This window comes from Oncorhynchus kisutch, linkage group LG8 (genome assembly GCF_002021735.2).
Source record: "Oncorhynchus kisutch isolate 150728-3 linkage group LG8, Okis_V2, whole genome shotgun sequence".
Lineage (NCBI taxonomy): Eukaryota > Metazoa > Chordata > Actinopteri > Salmoniformes > Salmonidae > Oncorhynchus > Oncorhynchus kisutch.
Genome location: NC_034181.2, coordinates 41,600,523 through 41,624,700, shown reverse-complemented (window position 1 = coordinate 41,624,700; position 24,178 = coordinate 41,600,523). Strand labels below are relative to the sequence as shown.

Sequence of the window (24,178 nt, the reverse complement as noted above, 5' to 3'; positions counted from 1 at the left end):
TGTGCTGTGCAGCAATAGTAGTACACTGTTATTTATTTATGTAGAAGACTTGTACACATGCTGCATTTCAGATCACGTTGATAGTGTGTATTGCCAGAAAATGAGCCAATCTACAGTAAGTCTCTTCACAGGACTTGTCTACAGAGATCACTACCACATTTGTTACTTTTCTTATTTCATATATATATATTTTACTTCAGTTTATTTGAGTAAATACTTAACTGCATTGTTGGTTAAGTAAGCATTTCACTGTAAGGTCTACCTACACCTGTTGTATTCGGCGCATATAAGAAATACAATTTGATTTGATCATAACACACCTTGGTAAAGCAGTGGTGCTGGTTGCCTAGTTCCATGATACGGCGCTGATCAGCCTTTCACTGCTCACCGTCTTGTCAATGTTGTGTCGGGCAAGTTCTTGGAGGTGAACATGGGACGAGGTGACACCGGTGCCCTGTTCCGATGCTTTTCCAAATGCATACTGTCTTCCTCCCTTCCTTGGGAGAAATTGTTATGATGACATGACGGGGTTTGTGAAAGCTATGTGGTGGATCCATTGCTGTCATCTATTCAATGGGGTGAGATCACAGGAAGGAAGGATTTTCAAAGTGTTGGAACACTGCCTCACTGTTCCATTTTTCTTTCAGGACTTCCTGACGGACCTGATGATGTCAGAAGTGGATCGCTGTGGGGAGAACGAACACCTGATCTTCAGGGAGAACACGCTGGCCACCAAAGCCATCGAGGAGTACCTCAAACTGGTGGGGCAGAAGTACCTGCAGGACGCACTAGGTAAGTAACACCCACACACCCTAAACGAGCGAGTGTTGCCATTACAGTAGAGCGAGAAATGCTTTTAGTCGAGAGCGAAGGAGCCATGAACGCGTGGAAATAGGCCTATGGGTTGTACATTAAGTATCATACGTCCAGGCTAGTAATCTCTCCAGACACAGTAGATCTTCAATTCTATTCAGATCAATAATTCATAGTTTTTCTGTAAAGTGACTGTATGAAGCCGTGTTGAATGATTCAGAAAGGCGGCCTGTCCTTGAAGGTTGACTGGCCCGATTTGAAAGTATGAATGTGTGAAAAAGGTATAGAAGAAGCCTGTCGCAGAACTCTGGGCTCTTTCTTTGGTCGTCTATCAACACAACTTAAGACGTTGGTGAAAGACGATCACTTCTGCAGAGAAAATGATTCCTCAATCTATTTGCGTGGGCGGCGAGAAGTAAGAAACCTGTGATTTTAAATCTCTGATCTGATGTCTATGGCCATGTACAAATATATATATTTTTTGCACGTTTTGCCATGGGCCACAGGATATTTAACTCACCACTTTATAATGATCCAGTTGTCCATGAACAGTCAAAAACAAATAGCAGCAGTTTTCTTAGTACAATAAGTGGGATTTCTATCAGTGTGCATGGCATTCGTGTGTTCCAACTAGCAGACCTGTACTCTATATGGAGGGATTTTAGTGCCAAAAGAAATTGAATCTGAATTGAATTTATTTTTCCATTAAAAACCACTCCGTAACTGTAAGCCTATATGTACTGTAGATTGTAGTCCTAGACATAGTGCTGACCCCAGGCCTGTGTGCTATGCGCCCTCCCTCTTCTAGGCGAGTTCATCAAAGCCCTGTACGAATCAGACGAGAACTGTGAGGTGGACCCGGGGAAGTGTTCCTCGGGAGACCTCCCTGAGCACCAGAGCAACCTGAAGATGTGCTGTGAGCTGGCCTTCTGCAAGATCATCGACTCCTACCGGTAAATACAATTAGCTAGCATTAGCCCTCATACTCTACTATCAAGTGTCCATCTTTCAGGGCTTTCACAATTATCGAATCAATAATGAAAGCGTGAATTGTGCAAAAGGTCAAGTCAAAAACAACATGGTGGTACTGCATTCATGGAAGGAAGGTATTTTATTTAGAGGTAATATTTCCTTCTCTACCAGTGTTTTTCCACGGGAGCTGAAAGAGGTGTTTGCCTCGTGGAGGCAGGAGTGCAGCAGTCGGGGCCGGCCGGACATCAGCGAGCGGCTTATCAGCGCCTCCCTGTTCCTGCGCTTCCTGTGTCCGGCCGTCATGTCCCCGTCGCTTTTCAACCTGATGCAGGAGTACCCAGACGACCGCACCGCGCGAACCCTCACCCTCATCGCGAAGGTCACACAGAACCTCGCCAACTTCACCAAGTAAGTGCGGGTGTTTGTGTTTGCGATTGCGTGTGAACGAGTGTGTGTGCGTGCGTACGTGTGCGCAACCATGAAAATATACTTGTATATGTGTATATGTGATTATCTGATGAAAATAGCATAATTTCCCCCCTGTTTTGGTATTTGTTTCTTTGTCCGTCCAGGTTTGGTAACAAGGAGGAGTACATGTCCTTTATGAACCACTTCCTGGAGCACGAGTGGACCAACATGCAGCGCTTCCTGCTGGAGATCTCCAACCCAGAGACCATCTCCAACACGGCAGGGTTCGAGGGTTACATCGACCTGGGCCGCGAGCTCTCCACCCTGCACTCCCTGCTGGCCGAGGCAGTCTCTCAGCTGGACCAGGTACCAGGATTACACCACACTACTTTGATTTACTCTCTAATGGCAACCTCACGATACTCGCTACTTTCTGCAAGCAGAGCTACCGGAAATCAGTCCTTTTCAATGGGCTTGACATAAAGATGCACATTTTGCTAGGATAGCATTCTATTGTCACCATGTAGAATTTATATGTGAAAAGACATGTTACTAAATAATGAATTCATAGGAAGTTCATGGGAGAAATTGTAAAGAACTATACTTAACATTATTATTTTGTGTCCCTGCAGAGCACAGCCTCTAAGCTGGGTCCACTGGCACGTATCCTGCGGGACGTGAACTCAGCACTGACCAACCCGTCTGGGGTCCAGGTGTCTACCCCCACAGAGCGTATGGGCTCCCCCCCCCTTCCCCTCCCCCTGGCAGGCTGCAGCCTCTCCACCGGCCTGCCTATCCACAAGATGGTCATGGACAGCGAGCTTTCTGGGTATTTGTGCTTTGTATGACACACAACCTGCAGAGATCTGAGGATTGCAGCATTTCAATATTTATTTTAATAGATGTTGATTTTACATTTCTGCAATTTTTTTTAACAGTTCTTTGGGAACCACAAGGACATTATCTTTACAGTGTCTCCGAGTCAAAACAAAATGTATCTAATTTTTCAATGTTGTCTTGGTGTAGGTTGGTTGATTTTACGAGGCTACCGTCGCCAACACCAGAGAACAAGGACCTATTCTTTGTGACGAGGAACTCTGGCATCCAGCAGTCTCCAGCCAGAAGCTCCAGCTACTCGGAGGCCAATGAGGCTGAGGTGCAGCTCCCCAACGGCAGCAAGAGTCTATCAATGGTGGACCTGCAAGATAGCCGCAGCCCGGAGAGTACCCCTGTCCCCCGCCCTGCCTCCCCCAGCGACATGCTCCTCAATGAATGCCAGTCCCCCGTCGCCCCTGGGCCGGGGGGCTGGGCCGCCCGCACCCCTCAGGGCATTATCCCCGGACCCACCCTCAGGAGAATGGTTCAGACCCCCACCAACCCTAGCACAGAGAGCAGCACCCTAGCTCCAGGGAGGCCCTCCCAGCTCCTGGCCCCGCTTTCATTCCAGAACCCCGTTTACCAGATGGCCACGGGCATGACCATGTCCCCGCGGGGTCCCCTGGCCGATTCAGGCTCCGAGGGCCACAGCTCTCACAGCTCTCAGGGCAACAACACAGAGGATGCCCCCAAGCACCAGGGCGTATTCCTCACCCAGGGGGTTGCAGTCGGGAGCGGGGGAGGCAGCAGCAGTGAGGAGTTTGCGCGGCGCTCAGGGGAGTTCACGACCCGCCGCCAGCTGTCCCTCATGGAACCCCCGAGGCAGAACAGCTCCGGTCCCCAGCGCAGGATAGACCAGCCCCCTCCGCCCGTCACCAGGGGCAGGACGCCGCCACACATGCTCCAGACGGCCTACCCTGGGCCGCGGCCCTCCAGCGGCAGCATGATGTCATCATCTCCCGACTGGGGGCCCAGTGGCGGCACCCGGTTGAGACAGCAGTCGTCCTCATCCAAAGGGGACAGTCCTGAGACCAAGCAGCACACCCTGCATAAAGTGAGTAGAGCATGTCACGTCTATGTGTGTGTTTGAGGAGGGGGGGGGGGGGGTGTGGTCTCACTATTATTCTGGACAGCCACAGTCTGCTTACTTTTATTAGAGATAAGCTCTTGGTTGACTAACAACTTAATATCTATCGAGCCAGAGTTTGGATTGCACGTACTGAAGTTTGGCTAGCAACGCTAATGGGCTTGGCTGTGCGTATTATTCTGTACTTCATCCATCCAGTATTTCCTACCTGCAGCACGAGTATAAATCCAAACTCTGGCTAGAGAGATATTAAGATTCTGATGAGGAATAACCAATGGCAGAACTACAGAAAAATACACACAGCCAAACTTCATCTGTGGCCTAGAGGGATGAGCCAGGCAGGATATGACCTCAGTGGAAGTATCCAGCTCACAGTCACAGTGGTGGGTGGAGAGGGTATGTATGGAGAGCCCAACTGGCCTCAATAAGCTATCATAACACTCAGCCTTGCTGAGCCAATAGCAAATCACCCAGGGCAGTGAGCCACAGGCATTACCCTACAGGCCTCAGCGCTGGAGCCTGCTAACAGACTAGACAAGCAGAATTAATTGTGTGACTGTGGACACCGGAGTGGTTATTAAATGCCTGTTCTGCTCAACTAAATCATTTTTGTACGTGGTCTGAATAAATCCTCCTTGCCATCTAAACTCAACTGCGCAAACAAAACAAGTGTCCTACTCTATTTTGGGCTCGATCTCTGTGGGTGTGTGTGGCAGTCTCCAGGTCTCAATCAGAGTAGAAGGGGTTATACGAGAAATGGGGGCAGGTGAAAAGACTGGTTTAACATACAGACTAAAGAAACCATTTTGCTTTTAAACAAATCAATGATTCAAATCTTCTTTATCAAGTTTTTAGAGACGTGAGACCAAGCTCTCATGATTCTGTAATAACCTTGACAAGGACAATGCAAATTAATCACCCTCTGTGCCTTCCCACTTGTGTCAGTTGTTCCTCTAATTCCTCCTAGCTGAAGACACTGGCTCTCCTCTACACCTCTGTTGACACTGGCTTCTCATTCTAGCGTGTGATCGTCATCGTGCAGCAGTCATTTACCCTGCTGCGCTTCTTCTCCATGACTTACCAGAAGGCTTTGTGTGTGCGTGATGTGTATGCGTGTTCGTTCCCACCAGGCCCCCTCCCCTGTGAACCCCAATGCTCTGGACCGAACTGCTGCCTGGCTGTTGAATATGAATGTGCAGTATTTAGACCACGAGGGAGTTGACCCAGATACCAAGCACAGGGAAGACCTTCGAAGCAAAGAGGAGCTCACTCAAACCGAAAAGGTAACAAACGTCTAGCCTCTTCTAAAAAATGTTTTTTTAAACCTGGCACCTGCTACAGCACCCACATCACCATGTTGTTCAGCACAGCCACTTACAGACGTCATCTTTATTACCTCAGAGGAGGAGCAGGAAGTCATAAAAGATGAACAGGAGCAATTACTACGTGTTGTTGTTGATTGCCAACACGGAAGTGAATGTGTTGAGGAACCAAAAGCAAAGGCATAACAAAGGCACGGTGTCTCTCCCTACTAGCAGGCCTGTTCATGATTTGAATTCCCGTGAATATTGAAGGGTAAATGCTGCTAAAGTAGTATGGAAAATGATTCTGTGCGCGCGGAGAGATGCCCCCTGATATATACTGGTTGTGTATTTATAGTTTTGCATACGCGTTCAATTAGCTTCTATTCTGACGTTGTTTAGATGTAGGCAGACAGAGGGGGTCAGGCTGAACGGCTCGTACTGCAGCTCAAAAGAGGCCATATCTCAAAAGACACCGTGGTGACAAGGCAAGAGTGTGCCCTCCCTCTGCCAATTCTCCCAGCTTCTCCAATGAATTATACACCAGCAACATATTGCACTCGAGCACACTTATAAGCCAAAGACTCTTGACACATTTTCATCACACACATACACAAATTAATAGTTTTCAACTCCTAGATGGTTTTCAACTTTTCTTTTCAAGTGGTGTTTTAGTGATTATTTCAAATATGTTAGGCCTGCCAAAGGGAGAACCAATCACTGTCCTTTTAAAGCGACAGGGGTGATTCTTATGAATCAAACCGCTGTTTGTTATGGTGGTCAATTATTACCAATAAATCCCCTTTTATAAAATCGTTAGTTGAAGGGCACTTTAATAGGTTTGTATTCAAAAAAGACAGGAATGTAGTACTAATACATTCTGGTGTTAGACCAAGTTGAGTGTACTGTACGGTTTTTATGTAGCCAAGTACCTTAAGCAAGGGCAGTGTCTGGAATGTCATTCAAAGTTGAAGTAAAACCCCTACATTTTAAATCCCATTTGACTTAAGAGGTTGATCGTGCAGCTTGTTTACTGCTGTGGGATGTATTATTTTATATTTGTTTTGGATTCGCTTGCAAAACTTCCTGGAGACAGCAGAAATGTACCCAAAAGCTTTGCAGGATGCTGCATTTGAACCCAGTCTGCTTTTCACAGCATGACTAGGAGATGTGTTTGTATTTATTATGCCTCCCCATTAGCTGCTGCCAAGGCAGCAAAATTAAGGCAGTTATACATTTTAAATCCATTCATAATAGATTTCACAACATATTAACCGTTTGCCCTCTACTACCACATATCTATAACACAAAATCTAATGTGTACATGTGTGTATGTTATTGTGTGTTTGTATGCATGTGTCTATGTTTGTGTTGCTTCACGGTCCCCGCTGTTCCCTAAGGTGTATTTTTGTCTTTTTTTTAAATCTAATTTTACTGCTGGTATGAGTTACTTGATGTGGAATAGAGTTTCATGTAGTCATGGCTCTATGTAGTACTGTGCGCCTCCCATAGTCTGTTCTGGACTTGGGGACTGTGAAAAGACCTCTGGTGGCATGTCCTGTAGAGTATGCATGGGTGTCAGAGCTGTGTGCTAGTAGTTTAAACAGACAGCTTGGTGCATTCAGCATGTCAACACTTCTTACAAAAACAAGTAGTGATGAAGTCCATTCCATTCTCCACTTGGTGCCATGAGAGATTGACATGCATATTATTAATGTTAGCTCTCTGTGTACATCCATTGGTCAGCCGTGCTGCCCTGTTCTGAGCCAATTGCAATTTTCCTAGGTCTGTTTTTGTGGCACCTGATCACACGACTGAACAGTAGTCCAGGTGTGACAAAACTAGGCCCTGTAGGACCTGCCTTGTTGATAGTGTTGTTAAGAACGCAGAGCAGCGCTTTATTACACACAGACCTCTGCCCATCCTAGCTACTGTTGTATCAATATGTTTTGTCCATGACAGTTTACAATCCAGGGTTATTCCAAACCGTTTAGTCTCCTCAACTTGCTCAATTTGCACATTATTTATTACAATATTTAGTTGAAGTTTAGGGTTTAGTGAATGATTTGTCCCAAATACAATGCTTTTGGTGCGACTTGATTGTGAACCTGAATTGTCATCCACAGACTTTCATTAGCATACACTGTACATTACACTTGTTAGTCCACAGACAAGGGTGGATGGTAATACCACTCTTCTGTCAGCAGTTGAGTACAGTGGCCCTCTGTAGCTCAGTAGGTAGGGAATGGCACTTGCAACGTGAGGATAATGGGTTCAATTCCCAGGACCTCCTAGGACCAGACATACTCTGTCCTGTGTGCAGTACCAGCAGGAGATCGCCATCCTGCAGGACAAGCTGCGTCTGTCAGCCAAGAAGCTGGAGGAGTATGAGTGTCACCTGAAGGGCCAGGACGAGCAGACCCAGACGATGCTGCTGGAGTACCAGGCCCGCCTGGAGGACACAGAGGAGCGCCTGCGCCGGCAGCAGGACGACAAGGAGCTCCAGATGAAGAGCATCATCACCAGGTGGGGAGTCCTCTACCTACCACTGGAGGCTGGTGTCACTTCAAATCGGAGGACAGGTTTATTGGCTTGTTGTATTGGCTGTAGTTAGGGTGACGGTAATAGACTTTTGAATGATATTGTATTGGTTGCTTCCACATATTTTGCTGATTTTGATTGGGGTGTATCTTAATGCTTATGCTCCTAGCGCCAACAGTGCAGAAGTACCTAACAGTACAAAACAATATACGCAAATATTACAACATGCAATGTCAGTGTCTGGAATATAAATATATATGTATATGATGGTGTGGATAGAAAAGGTGTGTACAGCAGTAGTTATATAGGATGAGCCTTGACTAGAATACAGTATATACATATGAAGTGGGTTAAACAGTACAGTCTGCAAACATTATTCAAGTGACCAGTGTTCAATGACTATGTACGTAGTCAGTAGTCAGTAGTCTCTAAGGTGCCGGGTTGAGTACCAGGCGGTAGCCGGCTAGTAACAGTGACTAAAGTTCAGGGTACTGGCCGGCTAGTGGTGACTATTAAACAGTCTGATGGCGGTAAGTGAACAGACTTTTTTTTTTAATCAAATTATTTTTGGGACGGTATGTATCCATAACCATCGGTTTCACGGTTATACAGTAATTGTGCCAGCTCTAGCTGTAATGGAATAAATGGAACGTTTCCAGCCACCGCAATGAGCCTCCCTCCCTTCACCAGCCTCCACTGTCCTCTGCCTACACGTACACACTATGAACTATGTAATTTAGTCCTGGTTTTGTGTACATTTTGTACCAGCTATTTTTAATGTCTTATTTGTTGTTTTGTCAGTGCTATGCGTCAAAGTTAAATGTCATATTTTTAACATCACTATAATAAAAGACCAATCAGTCAACAACTCCAGCTTCCACCAGCCACCAGTACAAACATACACTTGTTACTGTTTCAGGCTGATGTCTGTTGAGGAGGAACTGAAGAAAGATCATTCGGATATGCAATCGATAGTGGACTCAAAACAGAAGATCATTGAAGCCCAGGTGAGCGCTTGGTGCATACGAGACATGTGTTGGCTGTATCAGCAATTACAGTTCCGCAACTGTGAATATACTGTATTTACTGAAATACTGTATACACAGCTTTACTCTGTCAGCCTAAGGTCTTGAAGAGGACAGCGCCCTCTGGTGTTAAGAAAATGTCAACGACCTCAGATTGAAAATGAAAGTCTAGCTCCCTGCAAACGAACCAGTCACTGGAATTACTGTGACAAGTACACTCTGGACTGTATGTGGACATTATGTCTCTGTTCTTGAGAAACATTCCCTTTCAGTTTACAATAGTGGCTACTTGTTTCGATGAGGTCCTGTTGGTCTCCTGAGGAGATACAGTTTATCAGCAATATGCTGAAGGATTCATTGGATTGTGTGAGGATGTGTAACAATACTAACCCTCCGCTTCGTCTCTCGGTCCTTCTTCCTCCCTCCCCCTTCCTCCTCACTCTGCAGGAGAAACGCATCGCCTCTCTGGACTCGGCCAACACCCGCCTGATGAGCGCTCTGACCCAGCTGAAGGAGCGCTACAGCATGCAGACGCGCAACGGCATCTCCCCCACCAACCCCAGCAAACTCCAGATCACTGAGAACGGAGAGTTCAGGAACAGCAGCAACTGCTAGGGACGGGGGAGAGGGCCTCGCCAATAACCTCGCCCAACTCAATAACACTTTGGACTAGGGGAGAGACGAGAATATGGCCACACCCAGTCACTCTCTGGAGAAACATGTTCATACTGAACAAATCCATTATTTTCAATGGATGAGGTCATGATGACATGAGGAGTAGACTGACTGAAGCTGTTGCTGAACAACATAAAGGAATGAATCAGATTGACTTTAGAGGAAGTTATAACGACACCTGGCTGCATGACATCCCCAAACTCTATCCCCGTACATGAAACAACATTGTAACATATAAGATGGGAATAGGTTGCAATGTTATCTTGGGAAAGAGCCCGTTTTGAAGTGATTTGAACCATTTATAAGCTTCCGAATGTTTCCAAATTTCTCACGTCCGCGTTTGCGTATAAATTTCAGTCACCGCGTTGAAATAGCACCGGTTGCTAAAAGAGGACGCTCCTTTATGGATCCTACACATTTTTAGAGCTTGTCCCTCTGACCTACAGTATACAGTACTAACTTACTCATCCCGTTTCTTCTGGCAACAGTACACCACACGTGTATACAGTGGGGCAAAAAAAAGTATTTAGTCAGCCACCAATTGTGCAAGTTCTCCCACTTAAAAAGATAAGAGAGGCCTGTAATTTTCATCATAGGTACACTTCAACTATGACAGACATAATGAGGAAAAAAAATCCAGAAAATCACATTGTAGGATTTGTAATGATTTTATTTGCAAATTATGGTGGAAAATAAGTATTTGGTCACCTACAAACAAGCAAGATTTCTGGCTCTCACAGACCTGTAACTTCTTCTTTAAGAGGCTCCTCTGTCCTCCACTCGTTACCTGTATTAATGGCACCTGTTTGAACTTGTTATCAGTATAAAAGACACCTGTCCACAACCTCAAACAGTCACACTCCAAACTCCACTATGGCCAAGACCAAAGAGCTGTCAAAGGACACCAGAAACAAAATTGTAGACCTGCACCAGGCTGGGAAGACTGAATCTGCAATAGGTAAGCAGCTTGGTTTGAAGAAATCAACTGTGGGAGCAATTATTAGGAAATGGAAGACATACAAGACCACTGATAATCTCCCTCGATCTGGGGCTCCATGCAAGATCTCACCATGTGGTGAGAACGGTGAGCAGAAATCCCAGAACCACACGGGGGGACCTAGTGAATGACCTGCAGAGAGCTGGGACCAAAGTAACAAAGCCTACCATCAGTAACACACTACGCCGCCAGGGACTCAAATCCTGCAGTGCCAGACGTGTACCCCTGCTTAAGCCAGTACATGTCCAGGCCCGTCTGAAGTTTGCTAGAGAGCATTTGGATGATCCAGAAGAAGATTGGGAGCATGTCATATGGTCAGATGAAACAAAAATATAACTTTTGGTAAAAACTCAACTCGTTGTGTTTGGAGGACAAAGAATGCTGAGTTGCATCCAAAGAACACCATACCTACTGTGAAGCATGGGGGTGGAAACATCATGCTTTGGGGCTGTTTTTCTGCAAAGGGACCAGGACGACTGATCCGTGTAAACGAAAGAATGAATGGGGCCATGTATCGTGAGATTTGGAGTGAAAACCTCCTTCCATCAGCAAGGGCATTGAAGATGAAACGTGGCTGGGTCTTTCAGCATGACAATGATCCCAAACACACTGCCCGGGCAACGAAGGAGTGGCTTCGTAAGAAGCATTTCAAGGTCCTGGAGTGGCCTAGCCAGTCTCCAGATCTCAACCCCATAGAAAATCTTTGGAGGGAGTTGAAAGTCCGTGTTGCCCAGCAACAGCCCCAAAACATCACTGCTCTAGAGGAGATCTGCATGGAGGAATGGGCCAAAATACCAGCAACAGTGTGTGAAAACCTTGTGAAGACTTACAGAAAACGTTTGACCTCTGTCATTGCCAACAAAGGGTATATAACAAAGTATTGAGAAACTTTTGTTATTGACCAAATACTTATTTTCCACCATAATTTGCAAATAAATTCATTTAAAATCCTACAATGTGATTTTCTGGAATTTTATTTATCATTTTGTCTGTCATAGTTGAAGTGTACCTATGATGAAAATTACAGGCCTCTCTCATCTTTTTAAGTGGGAGAACTTGCACAATTGGTGGCTGACTAAATACTTTCTTGCCCCACTGTATATATAGTACACTGTAGCATCAATCTTCGATTTTACTCAATGGCTGTTTTCTACCCCACTGTTTTTGTTTCAAACTTCAATAGCATACATACAGTATATGTTGCCAAGTGAACAACTCTCTATCGGTGAAAGCCGCCTCTGTTGACCAGCTTTGAAAAACAGAGCTTTGCTGAAAACACATCCCAACAGCAAGTGTTTCTGTATTCTACCTGTATATTTGACCTTCTTTTCTTACCTCAAATGAATTTTTTGCATGTATCATATCAGGACTACAGTAGCACAACAAGCTCGCTTTGTTTTCAATTGCTAATAGTAAGGAAAGAGCTCAACTATTTCATTTTTTGCATACTTTGTATGTGCTTAAATATTAGTCTATTTAGAGGTTTAAATGCCTCAGATGTATATAAATGTTCACAGTATTTTTATTGATTGTTTGGAATAGTATTTGTACAGTAAGTGTTCCTTGTTAAACTCGACTGTACTAATATTACAATTTTAAGAGGTTCTGACTAATTTTGGTTCTCCTTCAGTAGAAATTTCACATCACTTGAGCCATTATTCCCTTTTCATAGGTGGGTATTCTTTGTTAGAAATGTACCATTTATTGATGCTGTTAAATTAATGATATTGATGAACATAGTTTACTGTGTATTTAAATGGTTGTGTGTGGGCCAGTCCTATATTAGTTTGCAGTTTGTCCGTGCTGAATAGAATAGGACTGAACTCAAATACCTGGCCACTCCTCTACCTTTGCACTTCTGGAACTTAGCTAAGGACCCTACAATATGCACTTTCAACCAACAGAAACACTCATTTAGAATACCTTCTATCCAAAGTAAAGAACAAAACATCCATTTTGGGGGTTATAGGCTATAACTGAGGTATAAACCAGATTCATTGATAGTTTCAATTCCCTCTTGCGTTGATTAAGGGCTCGATTCAATCCGTACCGCGGCTGTTCAGCGCTATAGCGCGATTTCAATTTAAAGGCAATGTTCCGGCGTTCACGGAGTCTGCATTCTTGGTAAAGAATGCAAATGTCGGCTCAATCGGAAATTGCCTTTACATTTCAATTGTGCTATAGCGCTGAACTATCGTGATTCAGGTTTAATCAAACCGTAAAGCTATAAAAATGGAGTGGACTCAAACGCTTTTTGTGTAGTCTTATTGAAGTTGCAGGTAGCTAATTTTAGCAACCATCAAAGGTGGTCTCAATTCAATTCTCAATTCTGACTTCTGCAAATTCTCCTCTGAAAACACTAGCGGTCTGCTTTCATGAAGTTAGAGGCACTTCAAACAGTTTCTTGGTGACATGAATCACTGTGTCTGGTCTGGAAATTGTTTAGCTTAAACAGAATGATCATTTTTAAAGTATGTTCTGTTCTTCAAAATGTTAAAAGTGATGTAAAATTGTATGGTATGCTCTAAATTATGTTTGTTTATATCAGTTCCTTATTTATTGAATTTCTATGTTTTTTGATTTAATAAAATGCCCTCATGATGTATTGTTTTGAAGGTGCAGGTATAAAGAGTATGCATTCTGTGCTCCTGTTTCCCTCAAGTGGTCTTACTGTACCCAACCTGCTCAGACAAGAGAAAATGTCTTTAGAGGGTTTCAATTGATTTTCTCTTTCAAAGCCAATGGTGCATCTGTCCCGCTATGATATTTTATTGAAAGGAAATAGTATATACTGCACCAGAAACCACAGATCAATTCACAATATTGTGCAGCTTCATGGTCTCCCAGTTCTTTTAGGGAGGTTTTTCAACCATTTTGCAAGAAGAGAGACTTACCAAAACTATTCTCTTTTCCTTGCTCTATATAATACTGAACAATATTTTGCCGTGTTGTTACTGCAAACTCATAACTTTTGTATGAATGTTAAAATAATAATTTGATTTGTGTAAATGGTAACAAGAATAGGTCTACTAAAGTATATGTAATTTATGTACAAATGCAACGAGACTTATTAAAGATTTATTTCGCTATTTTAACCATGTAGTGTCTTCATACGTGGTATTTATTCTCACAATCTCAAATGCTGTCGTTTGATTTAATTCAATATTTTAGAAATATCGCCAGCCAGTGGCATCACCAAAGCAAGTACAATGATTCAATCATTAGTATGCACATAACAAGCAGCAGGCAAACTTGGTTGGCATGACGACAATTACAACCAGAAACTAATGACGTCATTTATATCAAATGATGTATTTTCAACCAGTTGTTTTCCGCTGGCATGGACCTAGAAATAATACACATATCCCAACACTGAAAGAGAAATGCTCATCTTAGTGGCTGTTCTTGTCCATAGAGAGTAGACTACAGATTCCCCTCTGGTCCCTATCTGGAAGATGGGCTGTTGACCAATACATCATCCAAGTGAGGTACACATCACAGACCCCATGGTAACTCGGCAAACAACTTTGATAACACTCCTACTCTCCTTTTTTAAAGGTCTACAATATGAATGAGTCTGAACATTCAGGACAGGAATTTCAATGATAACCCCATCACTTATTGTTGCTAAGAGGAGATCAGTGTTCTATGGAGAGTTTGTTGTTAGGTGTGTAAGGCGTTTCTGTCTTGTATATTTTGTTTCAGCCTTGTGATATTTATTTTGCTATGAAGTTAATTTTCCCTAAGGAAAAAAATATAGCGTACTATATGAGGCTAAATATGTTATGTCTATACAAAGTGCCTTCAGAAAGTATTCATACCCCTTGACTTATTACACATTTTGTTGTGTTATGGCCTGAATTCAAAATGTATTAAAAAAAAATTGTAAAGCACATAATACCCCATAATGACAAAGTGAAAACATTTTTTTGAAATGTTTGCAAAATTATTGAAAATGAAAACAAAAAAATCTCATTTACATAGGTATTCACAACCCTGAGTCAATACATGCTAGAATCACCTTTGGCAGCGATTACCACTGTTAGTCTTTATGGGCAAGTCTCTAAGAACTGTGCACATCTGGATTGTACAACATATGCACATTATTCTTAAAAAAAATATTCAAACTCTGTCAAGAGTTGGTTGTTGATTATTGCTAAACAGCCATTTTCTTGCCATAGATAAGTGTATGTCTTGCCATAGATATTGAAGCCAATTTAAGTCAAAACTGTAACTAGGCCACTCAGGAACATTCATTGCTGTCTTGGTAAGCAACTCCAGTGTATATTTAGTCTTGTGTTTTAGGTCATTGTCCTGCTAAAAGGTTAATTTGTTTCCCAGTGTCTGTTGGAAAGCAGACTGAACCAGGTTTTCCTCTAGGATTTTGCCAATTCTTAGCTCTATACTTTTTATCCTTAACTCCAGAGTCCTTGCCGATGACAAGCATACCCATAACATGATGTAGCCACCACCATGCTTGAAAATATGAAAAGTGGTACTCCGTGATGTTTTGTGTTGGATTTGCCCAAAACATAACGCTTTGTATTCAGGCATGAAGTACATTTCTTTGCCACATTTGTCTGGTGAGTATGCAGGCCATGGAAGAACTGGGACATTTTATACTTCCGGGAGTTGTGTACAGATCCTTGCGACATGGGGTCGTGCATTTGATTTTGATTTGATTTAATTCATTTATTTGAAGCCCCATTAAAAACATTAACATGTAGTGTGTGAGTGTGCATCTATCAGTTACACATACAGTACGTCAGTACATACACACTTTGTCAATGAAGTAATCATTCTAATTAATGGCAACATCAATTGGTTTTGTGATGAATAAGCCCTCTGATTCGCGGAAAGATGGAGTTGAATTTGTCTTTCTCCCCATAATTTCATTTAATGTACTGTTTTTTCCCATAATTCTTTATATCATTGATCTTGGCTTCATAATACAGTTTCTAATTCTTTTTGTTGAATTTAGTCACATCATTTCTCAAATTGTAGTCAAATGTGCAGCCAGACCCATTAGCCACTCCTTTTGCCCCATCTCCTTCAACCATACAGTTTTTAAATTCCTTATCAATCCATGGAGCCTTAACAGTTCTAACAGTCCGTTTCTTAACAGGTGCATGTTTATCAATAATAGGAAGAAACAATTTCAGAAATTATTTATGACATTTTGTTTCCTTTCTTCTTTTTTACCCCTTTTTCTCCCCAATATCATCATATCCTATTGGTAGTTACAGTCTTGTCCCATCGCTGCAACTCCCATACGGATTCGGGAGAGGCGAAGGTCGAGAACCATGTGTCCTCCGAAACACGACCCTGCCAAGCCGCACTGCTTCTTGACACACTGCTCACTTAACCTGGATGCCAGCTGCACCAATGTATCGGAGGAAACATCGCCCAACAGGCAACTAAGTCAGCGTGCATGCACCCAGCCCGCCACAGGAGTCGCTAGAGCGCGTTGGGACAAGAACAACATGGCCGGCCAAACCCTCTCCTAACGCTGGGCCAATTGCGCACCGCCTCATGAGTCTCCCTGTCGCGGCCGACTACGACACAGGCCAGGATTGAATCCAGATTTGTAGTGACACCTCTAGCACTGGAATGCAGTGTCTTAGGCATGAACCTTGTTTTCTAAGGCTACATACAGTGGGGCAAAAAAGTCTTTAGTCAGCCACCAATTGTGCAAGTTCTCCCACTATACCATATACTGAAATTCTTGTGCCTCTAGTTCCGACCATGCAATAATATCTAACAATTTCACAACAACTATATTTTAACACAAGTGTAAAGGAATGAATAAGATTATGTACATATAAATATATGGATGAGCGATGGCTGAACAGCAAAGGCAAGATGCAGTAGATGACAGACCAATACTTCACGAGGCATCTTCTCTCTAAGCTGAGACAGTGAAATTGAGATATCGTTCTCAAAACAAGGGTCTGGGCGTACTGCTAAATTGCAAATACTGATAGTGAAGATTCGTTCAGTCACTTGCATGAACACAAAAATAGTTATAAGAAAAGCACATGAATAGAACTCAGAAATTGGTTATTAAAAAAGCACAAACAATAACATTTCCGTCACATGGTAACAGTCTGATGTTACAAGCAACACCGATGACATCCATGCCCAGTGAGAAACCATTTAGAACATATAAAATATGTTTTACGCACCAAAATAATTAGGACAAACTATTACCAGGTCTTAAGCGCTATTCCAAAAAGCAGCTACATAAAAAGTTAATTTCATATCATAAAATTCCACATTCTACAATCTTCTTCAGTTGGTGTTATGGAATTATCAAGGCACAAGGGGAGACCCAGATGCAGACACAGGAGGCAGATGGTTGGAGTCTTACAATGTTTATTAATCCAAAAAGGGGTAAGCAAGAGAATGGTTGTGTACAGGCAAAAGGTAAAAACCAGTTCAGAGTCCAATAGGTACCGAAGGGCAGGCAGATTCAAGGTTGGGGCAGGCAGGATGATCAGGCAGTTGGGAAAATAGTCCAGAGTCAGGCAGTGGTCAAAACCTGGGAAGACTAGCAAAAGAGAATAGAAAAGGAGTACAAGGGAAACCATGCTGGTTGACTTGACTAAACATACAAGATGAACTGGCACAGGGATAAATACACTGGGGGAAATAAGGGACACCTGGAGGGGGGTGGAGACAATCACAAGGACAGGTGAAACAGATCAGGGTGTGGCAGGAATGGCCAATGGGCGCATGGATATAATGATTACAGAATCTACATCTCAAAAGTACAATACAGAATCTAGTTTGCTCCAATTATGTATTGGTAGGCTCTGGTATAGTCCTGAGCTACAATTTTACGGCTCTGACTGTACCAACAAATGTGACAAACATTTAGTGGAACAAAATGCAAAGGTATATGTAGACAGTCTATAATGAATTTATTCAGCCACATTTCTGTCTGTCACCTCTTGTGCCTTTTGAACCAAAAAATGATTATATTGGGTGTAAGAGCAAATCAAAATGAACTCAAATCAAATTAAATGTGTCTCGTACACGTATTTTGCAGAAGTTATCACAGGTTCAGAGAAATGCTTATGTTTCTAGCTCCTAACAATACAAAAACAATACATACAATACACACAACCCCCCCCCCCCCCCCCCAAAAAAAAAGAAATGTTTTAAATTAAGAAATAGCAGAACGAGTAATGTCCAGAATATATATACAGTAACAGTCAAAAGTTTGGACACACCTACCCATTCAAGGTGTTTTACCATTTTTTAAAACTACTTTCTACATTGTAGAATAATAGTGAAGACATCAAAACTATGAAATAGCACATATGGAATCATGTAGTATCCAAAAAAGTGTTAAACAACTCAAAATATATTTGATATTTTATATTCTTTAAAGTAGCCACCTTTTGCCTTGATGACAGCTTTGCACACTCTCCATCCTCTAGAGAGAGACCTAAACCTGGGTACCAGGACGAAGGGACCTTCCAAAGGGTGGAACCTCCTGGGGTTGGTCAGTGAAGATATAATAGTGGAGTCTGAGCCCAACAAAATACTTCTGCTCTGCTGTTGCCAAAAATGTATCAAGGAAGCGAATGTACCTGCCAATCAGAGGTGTTCAATAAGTGAAGTTTCAATAAGAAAAGCAGGTATTATCATTTGTTTTTTAATTCATCAATCTCTTTACTTTCCAACAATGAAAACCGAACGTTGCTATAGTGAGGTTTAGGGTTGGTCATTAATGTCTGGATTGAAGGTGCCCTCCAAGACGATAGGTGCCAACCACAGCATCACTGTCAGAAGGTCTGATCTCCTGCAGTGTATGAGGAAGTCATATACAGAGATTCATGATCATGGAAAACACTATCTCTTACATTTGGCATATTGCTTTTCTTTTTCTATTAGTTTTTGGGAATTGATAATTGTATGTTTGCAAACAGAGTGAATACCTTTGATTCGTCATTGTGGGCTTTGTTGAGACATGTCTAAAAAGAAAATGGTAGATTTCATTCCAATAATGGAAATGAGGTGTTGAATTACAGAAAAAGAGTCCACTTAATGACTCATCCATCAGGAGACGTGACCTCTACTTGTATTTGTCTCCAGGTTTCTTGGACATCCATTTTGTTTCCTTGCCCAATGACCGATTGATGCCTGACTGAAAAATGTCAATGATGGCCATAGTGCTTGAATGTTAAGCATATCATTTAGTGGAAGAGATAGTTGAGAAGGGAACTCCACACTCAGGTGTTATAGCGTGTCCCCTATGAGTGCACACTTACCGTGTAGTAGTTGAAGAGATTTCAGATGAGTGATGCTGTTGGGCTATAAGAGAGAGTAGTATTGTACCTGCTGAGGATGCAGTCTCTGTTTCAGAGTTGGCCACATACCCACACAGTGAAGTTAGTGTTGCTAATTCAAAATTCTTTACTCATGCTGAATATTAACAGCCATACCTAAATGTCGACCAAACAAACATAATTCATTCAATTTAAAATGAACGTTGTCCCTCACCACTAATAACTCAGTATCAGTAGACCACTTTTCCTTCAAGTGCAAGATCTGTGTGCTCACTTACCCAAGACTAGTGTAACTGGAGTCCTGATGGCTAACCGCGAAGACCTAACAGTGGTGGAAAAAATACCCAATTGTCATACTTGAATAAAAGTAAAGATACCTTAATAGAAAATGGCTCAAGTAAAAGTGAAAGTCACCCAGTAAAATACAAATTAAGTAAAAGTCTTAAAGTATCTGGTTTTAAATATACTTAAGTATCAAAAGTAAATGCAATTGCTAAAATATACTTAATTATCAAAAGTCAAAGTAGGAGTATATATTAGTATAAAACATTTAAAATTCCTTATTTTAAGCATAACAGATGGCACAATTAAGACAAAAATATGGATAGCCAAAGGCACACTCCAACACTCTGACATTTACAAATGAAGCATTTGTGTTTAAGGAGTTTGCCAGATCAGAGGCTGGAGGGATGACCAGGGATGTTATCTTGATAAGTGTGTGAATTGGGTCATTTTCCTTTTCTGCATTCAAAATATAAAGAGTACTTTTGGGTGTCAGGGAAAAGTACATTATTTTCTTTAGGAATGTAGTGAAGTAAGTGTAAAAGTTGTCATAAATATAAATAGTAAAGTAAATTACATATACCCCCCCCCAAAAAAAACCTACTTAAGTAGCAGTTTAAAGCATTTTTACTGAAGTACTTTACACAACTAAGACCTAACTTGTCATGTTTCTGTTAATGAGCAAACATTTCCATTTTGAATTAGTAGGCTCTCTATCATATACATTTTATAGAACCAAAATGGGTCACAAGCACAAAATAATTCCAACTGCGGTGCTCTTCTTCCGTTGAGGATTTGTCGTGTATCAAACCTATATTGTGCTACACAGCTCTGTCCTCTAATATCATTGGCTGATAAAACCCAGAGCTGGGAAGACGTTCATTTTGGATATGGGTTTTTACATTCCATATGCAGTTTCAAAACAGAATTTCATGACGAATATCCAGATCTGATTTCACTTACATAGCAAGCTTGTGACGCACAGTATAAGGATACGTATAAAATCATAATAGTGTAGTATCAACGCCACGATTTCATGTTGTACGAGCTAAAATGATCAACTAATATATCAATGCAGCTCTTGCAACTGTGCATGTTTTGTTATAGACATTTGATAAGGGATTAATGATAATGCTCTTGTTCGTGATCTCAAGATCCAATATAATAAGAAGTGCCTAAAACTATGTTACAGAAATGTGTTCTTCCGGGAAATATTATATTCACGTGTTAGAGAGAGCGAGTGTGTGTGTGTTGCGATAAAACCCTGGAGTCAAATGATTGAACTTTCAAACCTTCACGCTTTATTCCTTCAACTGTCTTTATCCAATGGAATCAGGAACATCATCCTAATCTTCTAACAGTCACATTCTCAGAAAGGTTTACAGTAGTAAAAAGCTCATCATGGGTCATTTTCTTTAGAATGATAACGTTTACTTAGAACAAAAATAACAATTTCTACCAAAAATATTCAAACAATGTTAATATACAATAGTCATATATTTCCTTTGAAATATACATAGATTTGTTCAATTTGGATAGGTCATACTCCCCCTCTTTGCTTCATGATTTCCATGCAACAATTGATTCTCCACCACAAGCCACTGAAACATCAACTCTGATTAAAACATGTTTTACTCATATTTCCCCACTCTTTTCAGTTCAATGATGGTTGCCAGGAAACAAAACAGGCTATGCAGCAAAGTAAGGAAACGTGAATTTGAGAGTAAGAGAAACTTGGCATTAGTAGGCCTCAGCAGTGATTACAACCATCTCCGTTCAGAAAACAAGTTGGCTAAGTGCAGTATTTCAGTGAGAACAAACTTAGATGTACGACAAGAAGGAAAAAAACAGTTTCATAAAGAATACTCTTCGCTCTTTAAACTTTTCTTAGATAGTGATTTTTTTTTTTTTTGGTATACATTCTTTCAGCACTGGCTTTCAGAATGAGAGCCAGAGAGGAACTCTCTCTTTGTTTCATTGTGGCGAGGCGACGAGAGGCTTGGCGCCCCGCAAACAATGTTTCAGAATGCAACGGCACCGTGAGACTGAGGTTAGCGCGGCGGGTGGAGGGTCCCAATACTACAGCCAGGTGTGCTCCAGCTGTCCTGGTTGTGGCTCAGCAAGCAGTGACTATTCTAAGCAGGGCGTTGGCTAGAAGGCAGCTCAGCATGGCGGCCAGGCTGACGTAGGAGGCAGAGGCACCGCTGCAGCCCCTCTCTCCCTCGCAGAGCAGCTGTTCACACAGCACCCCCTTATACTCTGGCAGACACAGACACTTCTGGTTCTGGAAGCAGGTGCCTCCATTCTGGCACAGCAGGAACTCATCATCGCAGACGTTGGCTACGAGATGAGACAGGGAAGAGATGGAGAGGGAGGGAGGAAACAAAGGGAATAGGATCAGTGTGAACACTGAATGACTCAAGCCTAGAGTCGCTGAAGGACACCCTGAGAAACATTCACTGGTTTTGGCCACGAGTACTATACATTAACAAGACACCTCTTTTGACCTTACCTGTACGAATGACATTTTCTGTTGAAGGACTGATTATACAGTGAAGCTTGCCAGATTGTTACATGACCTTGAAAGGACTCATGGAGCTCACTGTGCATTGATTCCCATTCAATTGGCAAACTGCTCAACTGTAGGCTACTGGTCTTAACTTTACCTTTCATTTAACTTCACCTTCACACACTCACGCACACCCCGACTTACGGGAGCAACCTTGTCTCCAGCTGTATCCAGGCAGGCAGTCCTCACACTTCGGCCCAATGGAGCCATCTCTACACTGGCAGAACCCTGTGTCGTTGCAGCGAGCATGGAAGGATCCCAGCTGATTACAATTACACTCTGCACAAAAGGGATTAACAACACATTACTGCTTTAGTGAGGGTAGAAATACAGTACATCTAAGATCAGTACTCATCAATCTAGCTGAAACAGCAGTTTCACTAGCCCTGGTCACATGTACCCACATAAAGATGAACAGGTCAGTGGTAGGCTATCCATTTGATACTGACGATTCGATGAACATTTCATCTCTTTACCTGAAGGGAAACTGTAGGCGTTGTCGGTTTTGACTTGTTCCCTAAGGCGTTGCTCTCACCCTGAGGAAACTATGACAGCATGAGGCACTGCTTTACTATTTCTCTGTAATACCTGCTTCAAGCCATGTTCTCTAGTGTATGTCTTGTTTTCTGCCTGAAGACTTCAGGCCCAATTCACAGCTGTGTCTTATAACACTGGCACTGAATTATGTGGCAAACCTATTTGGATAAAATGTCATACAATGTGTGTTTTAAGAGTTCAGCTGACGTCATTGTTTAATCATTGAGAAAAATATCAGCTTTGCCCAAGCGGAGACCGGTAAAACAGGGTTGTGTTCATTTGGCACCAAACAGAATAACTTTCCAAGTAAGAAATGCTGATTTTTGTTTCTGTTGCAAAACATTGTCTGTTGCATGTCCAAATGAACACAACCCAGTTGTGTTTGAGTGAGCCTCCAGTAGGTGTCAGTATGCCATTGTGTCATTCCTGCTCGGTACTGTGCTTTGGTAGTGCAATGGTATGTGTAGTGGTATTTGTGTAGTAAAATGTTACTACACTGATGAATGGGTCTGATATTACTTTAAGGTAAACATAATAATGGGTTTAAAAAAGGTAAGACTATTTATTATAAATGTGTATAAAAATCAGTAATTAAACCATTAAAACGCATTGGTTGAAATTGTCATTTTCTTGCTGTCCAAATAAATAGTTTATAAATGCACCCGAATGTTACATGTTGTTTAAAATTGTTGATTGTTAAATGCAATTTTGGCACTGACTGTATTCTTTAAGTGTACAGTGACTTTCACCTTACCCAATGATAAGTGGGGAGTGGAATAGGATGCATGGGCACCACCAAACACAATTCTAATATGTATGGCAGAAGATATGTGAAAGTACACTTACACTTGACCTCTTTATATCCTGCATGTGTAATTGTAATTCCTTAGCATTTTTATAAAGGCTGCTATGGTATGAATGTTTATGTTTTCAAAGCATTTCTAAATAAATGATCAGCTAAGCTTCTACGATTCTCTTTAGCCGTTAGCATGGTCGAATGATCGTGCTTTTAATCCTGTTGAGCTACAACGGGGTCATACAGGAGACACGTCACAGAGGTTTGCAGGTAATTAGTAGGGATTGAAGGCAATACAAAAATGATAAGCTGTCTTGTTATGCCTTTATCAACGTCTTCATCCACCTTTTCCACCGTGCATATCCATGTGTAAATGTTCATGAAGAAAGTCAGTGGTAAAATGCTGTATGTGTGGACATGTCAGGGACGGGCAAACGGGTTAAACTCTTCATAGCTGTTTATAGTGAGTGCGTTTAGGGTGGAGTTTGCGTGGTGAGACAGTGAGGAGAGATCCTAACTGACCTATACAAACGTTCTCATCGTCCAGCTCGGCAGAGACATTCCGGAAGAATCCCAGTCGGCAGTGCTGACAGTTCTGCCCTCTAGTGTTGTGTTTACAGCTGACGCAAGTCACGATGTTGATAAAGTCAATATAACTGCAGCGGTTCGAGTGGCCATAGCACTCGCAGTCTGACAGGGGGGGAAGAGCAGAGTTAGTACAAGGTGCTGGAGGATGAGGAAGAGGAAGAGGAGGAATGGAGTCCTATTCAAATGCAGAGGTAGCACTCAAAGAGATTTAGGTATACCCCAAAACGGTTTCACTCATCATACAAAAGCCAAATAGGCAAGACATAGCAAGCTCCATAGAGCTGAAGTATGCTGAGTTCAGAAACCAGTTCCTGACTTTGTGGCCCCATGGGAAATCACTTGACCTCAATAAGCTCAAATCTGCCGTATTCAACCAGCTAACAATCAGGCCTCTGAATACTGCACATTGATTTA

General features: G+C 42.2%; 2 protein-coding genes across 3 annotated transcripts in view; one reads left to right on the top strand and one right to left on the bottom strand.

Annotated features, from left to right (window-relative positions):
- LOC109895640 (disabled homolog 2-interacting protein) overlaps positions 1-13,794 on the top strand; it is a 51,404-nt gene extending 37,610 nt beyond the window's left edge. Inside the window, exons 5-14 of one of the 2 annotated variants that reach the window (XM_031830399.1) lie at positions 648-792; positions 1,622-1,766; positions 1,957-2,193; positions 2,358-2,559; positions 2,826-3,022; positions 3,220-4,123; positions 5,287-5,439; positions 7,781-7,983; positions 8,918-9,005; positions 9,471-13,794. In XM_031830399.1, the coding sequence (XP_031686259.1) occupies positions 648-792; positions 1,622-1,766; positions 1,957-2,193; positions 2,358-2,559; positions 2,826-3,022; positions 3,220-4,123; positions 5,287-5,439; positions 7,781-7,983; positions 8,918-9,005; positions 9,471-9,638 (2,442 nt within the window). In that variant the 3' untranslated portion in view covers positions 9,639-13,794. The remainder of the gene's footprint in view (positions 1-647; positions 793-1,621; positions 1,767-1,956; positions 2,194-2,357; positions 2,560-2,825; positions 3,023-3,219; positions 4,124-5,286; positions 5,440-7,780; positions 7,984-8,917; positions 9,006-9,470) is intronic. The other variant, XM_031830398.1, reaches the window with a different exon arrangement.
- Positions 13,795-20,552: 6,758 nt separating this feature from the next.
- Positions 20,553-24,178, bottom strand: part of LOC109895642 (netrin-G2) — a 56,527-nt gene continuing 52,901 nt past the window's right edge. Inside the window, exons 6-8 of the mRNA XM_020489513.2 lie at positions 23,699-23,866; positions 21,988-22,122; positions 20,553-21,614 (exon numbers count right to left, since the gene is read on the bottom strand). Coding sequence (XP_020345102.1) covers positions 21,391-21,614; positions 21,988-22,122; positions 23,699-23,866 — 527 coding nt within the window. The 3' untranslated portion in view covers positions 20,553-21,390. The remainder of the gene's footprint in view (positions 21,615-21,987; positions 22,123-23,698; positions 23,867-24,178) is intronic.